This window comes from Chionomys nivalis, chromosome 26 (genome assembly GCF_950005125.1).
Source record: "Chionomys nivalis chromosome 26, mChiNiv1.1, whole genome shotgun sequence".
Taxonomy (NCBI): domain Eukaryota; kingdom Metazoa; phylum Chordata; class Mammalia; order Rodentia; family Cricetidae; genus Chionomys; species Chionomys nivalis.
In genome coordinates, this window is record NC_080111.1 from 19,708,488 (window position 1) to 19,721,943 (window position 13,456).

At 40.5% G+C, this 13,456-nt stretch overlaps 1 protein-coding gene across 7 annotated transcripts in view; it reads right to left on the reverse strand.

The window, feature by feature from the left end:
* The window catches only part of Magi2 (membrane associated guanylate kinase, WW and PDZ domain containing 2), a 1,220,672-nt gene extending 1,208,303 nt beyond the window's left edge, over positions 1-12,369 (reverse strand). For 6 of the 7 annotated variants that reach the window (XM_057758561.1, XM_057758559.1, XM_057758560.1 and 3 more), the window contains exon 1: positions 11,918-12,369. In XM_057758561.1, the coding sequence (XP_057614544.1) occupies positions 11,918-12,218 (301 nt within the window). In that variant the 5' untranslated portion in view covers positions 12,219-12,369. The remainder of the gene's footprint in view (positions 1-11,917) is intronic. The other variant, XM_057758563.1, reaches the window with a different exon arrangement.
* Between the last annotated feature and the right edge of the window lie 1,087 nt (positions 12,370-13,456).

Genomic DNA, 13,456 nt, shown 5'->3' on the forward strand with positions numbered 1-13,456 from the left:
TTTTTATGATTTGTACTTTATATTATGCCCTGTGATCCTTTATTTTTCTCTTAGGTGCTCCAAAAAAAGTACACTTATTTCTGTATCATCACACTAAATGGAACATTTTAGTTAAACTACATTGAATTCTCTCTACTCTGTATTCTTGAAAAATAAGAGCTGATCCTTAAGGCTGCTGTAATGACACTCCCAGCTTACAGACAGTCCACGATACAGAAACCAAAGAGTAAAAAGTAATTATTATATTAAATAAATCAACAAAATTATTTTAATTTGCTAGTAAATATTTTGTAGATGGGATAACATGCATTTCTGGGACAAATAAAGAAATTAAAGCTCAAATGTATTGCACCATAGAGCACAAACACACCCCAACAAAACACACATACCTTAGCACTCACACACACTCCAACAAAGCAACTATCACTTAGGGTTCACACACACCCCAACAAAGCACCCATTCCTTAGGGCTCACACACACTCCAACAATGCACCCATCACTTAGGGTTCACACACATCTCAAAAAAGTACCCATTCTTTAGGCCCCCACAAACTTCAAAGTATCCATCACCTAGAGTTCACAAACACCTCAACAAAGCACCCTCAAGGCTCTAACACAAACACCTCACTCAACAAAGCACCTGTCCCTTATGGGTGCTTTGGTACACCTCAATAAGGTACCATCCCTTAGGGCTCTAACACATGTCTTCATCTATCCCTTAGGGCTCTGTCCATTTGATTTTAACTACCCAACATATTTCCTGGAGGAGTATTTGAAGTTTTCTTGGCTCTAGCAATTATTCTTTGGTACATCTGGGTATTTGTAACATCTCTTCCACTGACAAGGCACAGAATGAAGGTGACCTCTGTGTTTGCCAGAAGCAGTGGAAACCTTCCAGAGTTTGTGTTTCTGAACGTCTTGGCAGCATCTGTCAGCAGCGAGCACAAAACAGTAACACTGGTCAAATTACGGAATTGGTTTACCCAGTGGAAGTTCGGGGCTTGTCCTCAAACTCAGATATCACAGCATCTCTTCATTGTTTTCCTTTAATTCTTTTATTGAATAATGATATATTCCCTACACTTCTACACAGTGAGTTCTGAACACTTTCTGACTTTAGGACTGAGTTAGATGGTTTCCAGGCACCTCTAATTAAATATACTCCAAATGTCATCCTTGCGTTCTAGTTCTGGCAACTGTTTGAGTTCAGTGTATGTCTTAACAAATAGCAACTGGAAACCAGAAAGAACAGGAAAATGCTGCATTTTCTCTGTGTTTCCTACCATCATTATAATGGTTGAAGGCCTAAAACACTTCCTCTTGACTCCCATGGACCTCTTAAGTTGTTGTACTTTTATCTCAAATCACCCTCAACTAGGTCTCTTCACTTCCTAAATGTGTCCCACAAAATGTTGCTGAAAAATTACCGAACAAACTGACCCCACGAAATCTGTCCATAAAGCATTTCCAACTCAGTATGTAAGCTCCCTTAGATTTGTTTTGGAGTACTGCTCTTTTTGAACTTACTTGGAATGACAATGTCTACCTTAAAGAATTATTTGCATGATTGAAGAACATATTCAAAGTGCCTTGAACACCATCTAACATATAGAATACATAAATTATATAAACATTTTTCTTAATAGCAATAGCTAACAAATAAGTATGCATCTTGTAACAGTGGCATGGCATACTTCTCATTCTGCAAGCTCCTTTCTCTTGGTTTCTACATTAAATTCTAGGGTTTACTAATTGGAAATTCTTGTCACTACACATGAATGCTTGAATCTCAACAGTTCTGTATGTTTTTCAGACAGCATTTGTTATCTTTCTCACATGAATGCTTGACTCTCAACAGTTCTGTATGTTTTTATCGACAGCATTTGTTATCTTTTTCATGATACTACTTACTCAAGAGTCCTTGCTTAATGAACATTGCTTGAGACTGAAATGATAGCAAGTGCTCTTTGGTTCACATAAACCTTTTAGAAAATGTACTGGATTGAATATTATTATTTATAGTAAATATAAACTAAAATGAACATTTACATATAATACAAATGGTATATAATAACAATCACTCATACTATATTCTAAGAATATTAGACACATTGTAACCTGCCATTTTTTTAGCATTCCTATAAATATATGTAATATGAATTTTGCAAAATGAGGAGCTGAGGTGTAGAAATGTGTATTATATTCTTTTAGATTTATTTCCAGCCCAGGGCATTGCTCTACCTGGGATCCAAACCTTCTTGCTTTAGAACTGTGAGCTCTTACCTATTACACTGCAATATGAATTGCTTCAAGGTGAGATAGTCTCATGAACCTTTGTGGAACCACTAACTGTAACTGAAGCCTTAGGATATACTATGTCCAAAGATTGGTGCTACTCAAACTGTGTCCATGATGCTGGATACCAAGGAGCCCTGGTCCATTTTATTCTCAAATACATGCTATTTTTTTATCTGTTGTTCTAATAACATCGTGAAAGACACACCTACAAGAAGAACAACTCTTTTTCTTGATAGCTTTGAACTCAAGTCACACAACATATGCCACTGAATGAAGACCTCAAGGGTACAGCTGTCTTAATTATGTTTTTATTAATCTATAGTCTCTAGTTTGGTGCCTTCCAACCAGTTTGTGACTATTCAGTAAATGTATTCTAGTTCTAAATAGATGGAGTTGGAATATTTTGATGAGTCAATTGATAATTACATATGTTCCCAGATCAATGGCCTATACACTTGAAAACAGTATATAAGTCAAAAATATCTCCAGTTGGATTTGGCATGGATTGTTGGTATATTTTTGTAGCTGATTTGCTTTCTTGAATATGCTCCATTTCAGATAAGGTTAAAACAAATTTGTATTCCTAGTTTTTATTTCAAGATGATGACATTTCTCAGGTTTAAACAAGAAACAGAATTGAGAGAGGTAATGGAGAAATACCCAGAATTAGGCTGAACTGATATAGTGACAAAATGCATTTTGATGTATTCTCCAAAGTTCTGGTATTGAAAGATCATCAACAGGACTTACCACTAAAAATTAAGATTGGAATTAAAAATATTTTATATTAATATAGACTAGCATGACCTTTCTAAAATAAAAACAAAAAAAGAAAAAAGAAAAAAATTGAGTCACAAATACTATATGCTCACACACATCAATCCTTTATCTTACAAATCTTTAAGCAATGGTGACCGAGTCCTTCCCATACACATGTGTATCCCATGAAGCAGAAGACATTTCAGTTTACTGGGTAGCATCTGCACTGAAGAGAAGAGAAAGAAAGCATAGACTCTTCCAAGCAACAGGGACAGAGGATCCAGCCGGGGGGGTGAGGGGGGGGATGTTTCAGAACCACTGGTCACAAAGTGGACTTTGGTGTTTTCACTTCAGATGCATAAGACCAACTTGGACAACAGTCTTGCTCCTCCCAAAAGAAGAAGATCTGTTCCTTCTGTTTAGTTAGCACAGTATTCCCTTAGTATCACATTTGCTACAAAGACGGGATTAGAATTATCTGTACTCAGTACGCTTTTAGAAAGGAACAAAGCTGTTTGGAAGGGTTCAGTAAGGCTTTAAGCCTAAGCAGTTGCCTTTTTTTTTTAAAAAAAAAAAAAAAAAAGAAATTTTGTCTGGCATAATGATGCTTTAATTACAGTGTGGACTTCAAGGAAAGGCAAACCCAATGTCAGAATCGAGATGCAACACTAGACATTTCAAATCTAATGTTTCTTTCACGTTTGAATTCCAGCTAATCAGATTTTAATCAGCTTAGTGGGTTGCTAGGTTGATCGGTGGGTTTCTAGCACTAGTCACTATTGTATGGATGAGTGTATACCGGATAAATAAGTGACTCCCTATGCAAGCTAATGTAAATCATTAGAATAAGAAATACAGCTCATATTAAAATTAGTGGTAAGTAATAACATAAAAACACTTTTTGCAAATTTTTCCCTCAAGTCTCTGTAATTGTTTTAGTAATTGTGTGGAGCATAAAGATTTGTGCTGTCCTTGATCCAGGGTAGTTTAGTGGACAATTTGGAAAGCATGTTTTTCAAAATACCTGGCAATAAACTGCCATGTGAAAAAGTATTCAATTAAATGTATTTCTTTAAATACCTTTTTTTCTGATATTTCATCGTATTGCTTTAAAACTAACAATCTATGGTTATTCACGAAATCTTTGGTGATTTAATGTACGTATTCTTGACTGAAAGACATTATAAGGCTCAGGAAATTTTTCCAAAAATTTTATAATTAGAAATATGAATACAGGCAGAGTTTTTTACTTTGTACATAAGGCTTACTTAAACTGCTTTCATGGATATAGATGTGTGTTTTACTACAGTATATAATAACTGCTATGGTCTGGTGATGATATTTAAGGAAAATAACTTTAAATAACACAAAGCCACTATGAAGTACATGTAGCACAAAAAAATGGAGAACGTATTTTCAAAGGCAGACAAAGGCATTTAATTATTAAAATAAATAAATCCAGTAACATTTAAAAAATTTTTCCCCATGGGCCTTGGAAAAGGATCTGTGTTGAATGCCGTTGGTTTATTGAATGAGTAGTCAGAGAAGAAAACCTTAATTGTTTATTCCAGACTATGTAAAATGGTCAAAACTACATACCAAACTTAAAGTTTTAAAGTCATTAAAGAATATTCCCATAACTCTGTAACAAGAGTTAGTCAAATGTCAACAATTTCCCATACGTAAACAACCTTGGCTAATTTTCTACGATGTGAATATTGCACATGAGTGTGCAGCAGATACACATCCCTATGTGAATCTTCAGCTAACTGGCCTTAGCAGTTATGAACTTATCTCTAAATTCTCTGTGTAACATAGTTTATTCTTATCAAAGGAGATATGTCGGCACTTACTGGGGACAAAATAGAAAAGGCTGAGGCTAAAACATGAACGACAATCCTAAGAAAGCTGTAAGACCTTGTTACCTGCTTCTTGTCATGAAGCCGTCAAGCTGTGGCTAAGGAAGATTTTAAAAATCAGTATTTGACACTGGAACTACTGGTGGGATTAACTCAAGTTGTGGAAGGTCACCATAGAGATACTGTGGCCATGACCACCATCTTTAGTAACATTTGCCTGTATTAAGATGCTGACATTGTTATAAATGCAATTCATATTTTGTTCTGGATTTGAGATAATTTCCTTTGTCATAGATTGTTGAGTGTGACCATGTTGATGTTGGTTTCTGTTCAGCCTGGTCCCACAGCCATTCAGTCCCAAAGAAACACACAAAAACCCTGGAAGAGCCCCCAATAGGAGTGGATGGCCAAGATGTTCCAATATTTCAGAGGACTTCTATTGGAATTTCCACTGAGTTCTACATCCAGAACAGCCTTGAGACTTCTTGCTGAGATGACCAAGCCTCACTGAATACTTCAGTCAGGACTTGATCATAATCCTAAATCTTCTTTAGGTCCCCATAAGATTATCAGCACCCCCAATCAACTAGAAGTAGCCTAGAAAACTATGCCCACATTCCCAAAAAATGGATTATGAATGTTTGTCTTTGTTTAGAGTGTTGGCTACAAGTTTTTATGGATAATGGTCAGGAAAAAAGCTAAACAAAGGAGATTAGATTCAGAGTAATGGTCCTGTCACTTGTATTGGCTTAACAAAATGCTGATTGTCCAGTAGCCAGGCAGGAAGTATAGGCAGGGTAACAAGACTAGGAGAATTCTGGGAAGAGCAAAGGTTCAGTCTACAGTTGTTACCCAAATGTATAGGAATCAAGATGAGAATGCCTCGCAGACAAAAGGTACCAAGCCATGTAGCTAAGATAAACAAGAATTATGGGGTAATGTAAGATGTAAGAGTTAATTAATAGAAGCTTGAGCTAATAGGCCAACCAGTTTATAATTAATTTAGGCCTCTGTGTGTTTCTTTGGGACTGAATGGTTGTGGGACTCGGCAGGACAGAAACCTCCGTCAACATGACCACTTATTAATTCTGTTTTATTACAGCTCCTCTTGCAGAGAAACTTGATTTGTAGTTATGCCATAAAAGTTTCACTAACAATATGATCTATCTGGCTACCATGGTGTATAAGAAGCATAAATATATTTTTAAACTAAATGAATCCCAATATTATTTCTTTGCTTGTCAAAATTATAGTAAACACGTCAATATATTCACCAGCTTTTAAAGGAGGAAAGATTTGCAAAGGGGATAATTTAGTAGCTAGAAATAAGCTCTATCTAAATCAGTGATTTCTGACCAGTGGGTCACACCTCCGTTAGGGGTCGAATGACCGTTTTATAGAGATCACCTAAGATCATCAGAAACAGCATATATTTACATTATGATTCACAACAATAGAAAATTACAGTTATGAAGTGGCAACAAAAAATCATTTTATGGTTGAGGATCAGCACAATGTGAGGAAGTATATTAAAAGGTTACAGAATTAGCATGGGTGAGAACCACTGTTCTAAAGTCTAAAATAAGCATAAAAGAACAAATCTTGGGGCTGGAGAGATGGCTCAGTGGTTAAGAGCATTGCCTGATCTTCCAAAGGTCCTGAGTTCAATTCCCAGCAACCACATGGTGGCTCACAACCATCTGTAAGGAGGTCTGGTGCCCTCTTCTGGCCTGAAGACATGCACACAGACAGAATATTGTATACATAATAAATAAATAAATAAATATTTAAAAAAAAAAAAGAACAAATCTTTATAAATAAAGACATGAGTGAAGGTTACTTTTAAAAGGCAAAAGCATGTTCCACTGACTTAATGACAACATTCATCAAAGAAATACGTTTTATAAAACGAATTTGTTCTGAAAATCCCACTACGTCTATAACTAAATTTCGCACTTATTATCAATTAGACATTAGTTATTTCTCATTTTCATTTCCATATCTCATCACAGTTAAGAGTAAAATATCTTGATTTGTAGGCCTAGAATGACAGCTAAGCAATTCGGAGCACACAGTGCTCTTGAAGAGGACCCATGTTTGATTCTCATCAGCCGTGTCAGGCAGGCCACAACTCCAAGGGCCTCCAACATCTGTGGCCTACACTGACATTTGAACTCACTTGCACACATGCGCATGACACACATGCACGCAATTTTAAAATCACTGTAAAAATATCTTGAAAGCTAAAAGTAATGAAAGTAGCTCAAAATGATCAATATGCTTAGAATAAAATTTGCTAAATTCGCATAATGCTTACTACCTGCAAACCACGGCATGATTTATATGTGTAACTTAGCTAATGATTATTGGCAACGCTGGGGCGAGAATCCAAGATCTTACACACGATAGAGAGTAATTCCAGCAGATTACATTCCCAGTGGTTATTTCATGTCCTTAAGAAACTGCTACTTCATCCATTTAGAAAACTTGTTCATAGAACTGTCATCAGAAGCATTCTCGGGATTCAAAGCCAGATGATCTACAAGGAAGGGTACGCATTTTACCACTCCTGTCCCCACTTCCTAAGAGAAACGATGCCACCCGGATCTGCCATGCATTTGAAAGTCATGGTTTAAACGGCAAACAATACGGGATGTCATTTGTGCAAACTTTTTCTCTCATTATGAAAGTAAATGTGTTGGGTTTCCAGCAACCAAAAAGGAAACTAAGCATAATGAATGTGCCAAAAAAAATTACACAGTGTAAATGTTAAGAGTAGAAATGGTGGTGGTTATATTCTTCAGCTGGCATTTCAGCCCAAGGCTATTCTCATTCAAAGCAAACACAGGAGGGAAGTGAATGCTCACGCTTAGCCTTCAAGGTCATGACATTTAAATAGTAAAAATCTGCCTACCGACAGTGAGAACCACATTGGCATCTCTCATCTCTCAGTTTAAGCAGAAGTCTTTATTGTCCAACATTCTTCTAAAGTAGGTACAATAAGGACGTGGGTACAGCTCAGTAACGAATAATTTGCTAAGCATAGGGAAGGTCCTGGGTTTGAACCCCACCACTAGATAAATATTAAACTGATCATTATATTAAAACGGTTTCATTAATTTTAATGATTAAAAATCCACATAACTCACATTCTATGGAATCAAATCAATTTTTGAAGACAAAAAAATTGACATACTTTGAATTTCACTTTCTAAAACTAAAGGCAGCATGGAAGTTTAACACATGATATTAGCCTGATGTCAGTCAAGGAGAAAGGGCGATCCCTAATAAATGTGAATCTATGTGTCTTTGAAGGTGTCTTTGAAAGAAGCAAGGGGAGAGAGAGTGATGTAGATCTTGTCTAAAAATGAAATTCAAAGGCTTTTAACAGTTCATCTTCCACATGGAAAGAATTAGTAAAGTATTTTCCTTTTATTTTCCACTGTGGGGTATTAAATGGGAAAATGTATCCAGGCTCTGCAGGCCCCTGTGTGGTCTGAGAGGCATCGGGAACCATAGGCTAGGAAATGTAGGACACGAGCGTGACAGCCGGCACAACTGGCTGCTCTGAACTTTAGCAGCAAAGCTAAAAGGAAAAGACAAAGAAAGGAAAATTTACTACTTCAGTTTCTGTCCAGAATCATCCAGGATGTTCTCCTCACAGGGCCCTATGAGATAATGAGAATACAGGCAGCAATGCTCACTCACTAAAACTCTTGGTAAGGAACATTTATTATGAACAAAAAGGATGCAACAGAATATCACCAATAAATATAAATGATGTTTTTCTATGGAGTTTATGGTGTAGGTTAAAAGATGATGAAATAAAAAGAGAATTTGTTGAATTTTGTGAAAAGGTTTTGTAATGAGTTCGAAGGCATTTAAGCAGTTCCGAGAAACGATGAACACCTGTCTTCTTTAGGATACCTTAAAAATACTAGTTTCTTGCTTTCCTTAGAAATTAGGATAATTTAAAACTATGATGATTATAATGTTAAATTAGCCAAAAGCAAGTAAAAGTTGGTTAATTATCACAATTTATCTGAGGTATATTTTAGTAGTGCTTTTGATATACATATCTTCATTTCTAACAAAACCTTTCTTGGTTTTGCTATGACCATGTTTGTAGTTTCTGTATAATGTCAATTATACAATGAAATCTTTTAAAATATACCTTATTAATAATTAAAAAAAAAACAACTCCAAACAAGCCATGTTTAAGTTCTCTGGTTATGCCATGTTTTCTTCTTTTTGTTTCTCTCCAGAAATGTAACTACTGAGCCAAGAGCTTTTACTCAATTTTCAAACAAGGACAAACTCACCCAAGAAACACAAACTCTATACTTAGTGTTCAGCAATTTTCATTTAGTCACATTATAATTAAAAAATCTAAGCACCAATAATAAATAACAAGTTCCATAAGAGAATATGTGAATCACTACACTTAGAGAAATACACAAAAGTATTATAGATTTCCCAAAAAACATTAATTAATTAATTAAGCAATTATTTATTTCTGTCTATAGTAATTCAGTAGATGAATCATTACAAATATCTCTCACTGGACACCTGGCGGCTGACAGGCCAAGAATTAGCGTATACTGTGAAAAGATTTTCATTTAAATATCTCACTCCATAAAAATACGTTCCCTGAATCTGAAAATCTATATCTTTTGAACAAAACAACACAGGAACTCAGTGATCAGGGTCAGCTTTAGCTAAAATCATGGTCACACAGAAACCTTTTCCCGTGGGGAGATCCAAACTAAGAGAAATCTCAACTGGCAACACTGCTCATAGCTTTGCTCTGTTAGAGATCAGGCTTCTCAAGGTCAAAGGTGAAGACTTCTCAAATTGACCAAGGTTTTATCACGCATCACAGAATATTCAGAATTCCATTTCTTATCTCGGGTTCTCAATTTGCACTTTTAGGCCCTCACTTTTCCAATGTCTCCCTAGATTTCAATTACTAAATTTCTAATCCTAGAGCTTTTCCTTTGGGGAAACGCACTTATTTTTGTTTGTACTAAACTTGGACAAATTCTATCTCAAGTTACAGGCATCCGAATAAAGTGTAGCCTTTAAGAAGAGGTGATCATGGGAACCCTGGAGAACAGTCACTTTTTAGGAGACTTGGGTGGGTGGTTGTGTGGCCACTCACCACCAAAGTCTGTTTCCATCCTGTAACCCACAGAGAAGTAGGGGAGAATTTGATTTTCAAGGGTTTTCTCTGACTTCTATACACCACAGTTAGCATATCCACCCATCCATCCATAAAGCATGCACAGATAAAAAATAAACGTTTAAAAAGCGTTAACTTTTGCAGTTACTTTCCACTATAAACACCAATATTGTTACCACTAAACCATGGTCCTTGGTTAATTATAGGCGATTTCTCGGATCCTAAACTTGAACTTCTCATTTATATCGACTGCTGTTATGCACTACCCTAACATAAAATGAGTTAGCATAACTCTCTGAATTTGAGTTAAATTACTTCATTTTGGAAAATAACAGGATACTCTATCTTCTTTCATGGTACACAATACTTCGTGTTTACATTAGACGATCTAAAATGATCCGTGATGAATACCCGAGAAATTCCAGTGAAGATGCTTTCTTCCGTGGCAACTTAGAAAAGTTTATGAACCTTCTTTCTCCCTTGTTTACTTTGAAACAAGCTTTGTCGATTAAATTTATGCTCAAAAAGCATTTGCTTAATAGTGTTTCTTCATAAATGGATCACAGCATTTGAGTGGCAATTCAGAATAAAGTAATGCTCAGAATTTCACCACTGGGGCAGGACAAAGTAACAACAGACAAGAATCATTATGCCGATAATGCTGATATGGATAAGACACATCTGTTGACCCTGCCACCCAGGAAACTGCATCGACGCATGTGGAAAACAAAGGCACACTACAATTTGTTGAAAGAGTCATCAAATGAAACTTTTTGTCTCCATCTTTCCTCCCTCGGGACCACAATTTTCATTCCAGCAAAGACAGTGGACAGCTCAGCAAGATTCCAATCTCTTTAAATCCACATCACAGCCCCGGAAGAGGCTCATCAAAGCCAAGCTAGAAAATAGGGAGCCTGAGCTACAACCAGCTCACATCTCCATCCACCCTCACGCCACAAACACGCCCCCAGATCTGGAGCTAGCTAGCAGAGAGCCCAACCACAGAGGAATTCCAGTCAATGAGGAAATCCCAGTCAATGAAGAATACTTTGGGGAACCTTTCTAACGCTGCAGTCTGCCTCCTCTCCAACACTGGAAAGCTCTCCCAACTCCCAGTCCCTTAGGCTCTGCTCCTCCTCCCTCCTGCTGGCCAGGGGCGATCTCTAGGGTTAGTCAGTCTGCACGTGACTTTCTGTGCCCACATGACAAGACCGTGGGCGGGGGAGAAGGACTGAAGAGTGAAGCAGGGAAAAAAAGTTACCGAACACTGGTCAAAGCATCCAAACCAATTTGTGCTTTTCCTTCCTCGCCAGTCAGTGGCTCAGAAATCCCTGGTGACCAGGAAGTCTCCAGACCAGCTCTGGATACACACCAAGCATCTCCACTTGCCCCCATGCTCAGAGCTTCTCCCAAACCCCTCTAATGACATCTCTGCACCTCAAGTTGCTCCATCCTCCTTTCTCCATTCCCCCTTGCCTCCTTCCTTCCCCGAAAGCTCTATATTCATTGTGGGCGATGCCACTGGCGCACCTTCTATTTGGTCCTAGAGCTCTGAGGTCAGACAAGGCCAAACACCTTCCAAAGGGGAGGAACCAACTACACAAACTAAGTTACCTGCCACACCACCACCTGGCTTAACCGGTCGACCAGCCCCCTGCCCCGGTCCCACTAATGCTTCTTTCACAGTTACAGTGCTCTCCGGACCCCACCCCGCGGTGGCGCAACATACACCCTTGCAACACGCGCGCCCACCCTCTCTTTGCCCTCCCCAAGCAGGGGTCCCACAGCCTGGCAAAGCACCAAGCAAGCTGCGCTCACCTTGCTTGACGCACTTGAGCCGGAGTGGGTCCTTGCAGTGTTTGATCACGGCTAGAACGTCCCTGATGGTGAGCCCCGCCACGGGGGTCTCGTTCACCTCCAGGAGCAGCTCCTCGGACACCAACTTGCTGCCGCTTTCATAGGCCACCTTGCCTGGCTTTACCTCCCCCAGGTAGGGGAACTGTCCGTTTTCGGCGCCCCCCTTCAGTTCAAAGCCCAGCTGGCCCTCCGGGTTCCTGCCAATGACACTCTCGTGGACTTTGCTAGTCCAGTGGCTTTTCTTTTTCAAGCTTTTGGACATGGCAGTAGGGTGAGTAGCCTCAGTTCCTGAGGGTCCTGAGGGCAAGAGGGTTCGGGAGTCACAATCGGGATGGAGGAGCCAGGGGGCCAAGGGATGAGGGTGGCAGACTTTGCCTTTCTCCCCCTCTGCTCCACGCTTTCCCTCTTCTTTGGATGGAGTGTGGCGGAGGAAGGGGGAGGGTGGATGAGAGGGACAGAGGTAGGAGAGCCTGGGTGAGGTTGTGCTGTCCCTTGAATGACACTCAAGGCTGTGGCCCCGCAGCGGAGGAAGCTGTGGTGGCGTTGGCGGCGTTAGCGGAGGTGGCGGCGGGCGGCGGAGCCAGCGCGAGCCTGTGGCCGAGCTGGTGAGCGGGTGGCGTGGGGGTGGGGAGCAGGGTAGGGATGCCGGGGGCCACTCCTGCGTGCTGCGAGTGGGAGCGCGCGCGCGCTCGCCCGCCGGCCTCGGTGTTGTTAGCCGATATCCATGGCAGCTGCAGTGGCAGCGGCGGGGAGCGCGTGTGTGTGTGTGTGTGTGTGTGTGTGCGCGTGTACTAGTTGTACTGTATTGGCAGGATGCGAGCGGGCGGGGAGGAGGGATGCGAGCCCAGGGAGGAGGCGCGCGCACCGGGTGGAGCGCCAGCGAGGGCTTCGTCGCCGCCGTCTCCCTCCCTCCGCGGCTTGACCCGGTAGTGAAGGCGGAGAGAGAGGCAGGCCCGGGCCGCCCCGAAGCCTGCAAGAGGAGGCGGGAGCCGGGAAGGAGGAGAGCCGGGGCCCGGCGTGGGCAGGCCGGTGAGGAGAGCCAGGCTGGACCTGCTTTCAGCTTCCCTCGCCCGCAGGACACCGCGACTTGCTCACACTCCGCAACGGATGCAGCAGAAATCCAGGGACCCGATGGCGAGCCCGGTGCCTGGTGGCCCATCTGCGGCGGCGCCAGCCTGCTGGGGCTCCATCCCGCCACCACCAGAAAACTGGAGTTCAAGGTCCTAGCGTGGGACTGCAGACGACTTAGTAGTCAGAGCTAGACTTCACTGCTGGCTCGCTTCTCTTGAACAGTCTTAAATTCCTCGCAAAGTTCTCAGAAGTCCCCCTCCGCCAAGGGAAAGTTAGAGCAAGGAGTCTGGTTGTCCGGGTAGCAGGAAGAATGAGAAACAGCATCTGCAGACCAAGGCCACGAGTCCCCTGGGACAGAAACTTAAGCGGTGTGAGTGGAGTCAGTGTAGACCGCACCTGCCCTGGTTGAAAAGTGGAGAGGGTCGATGT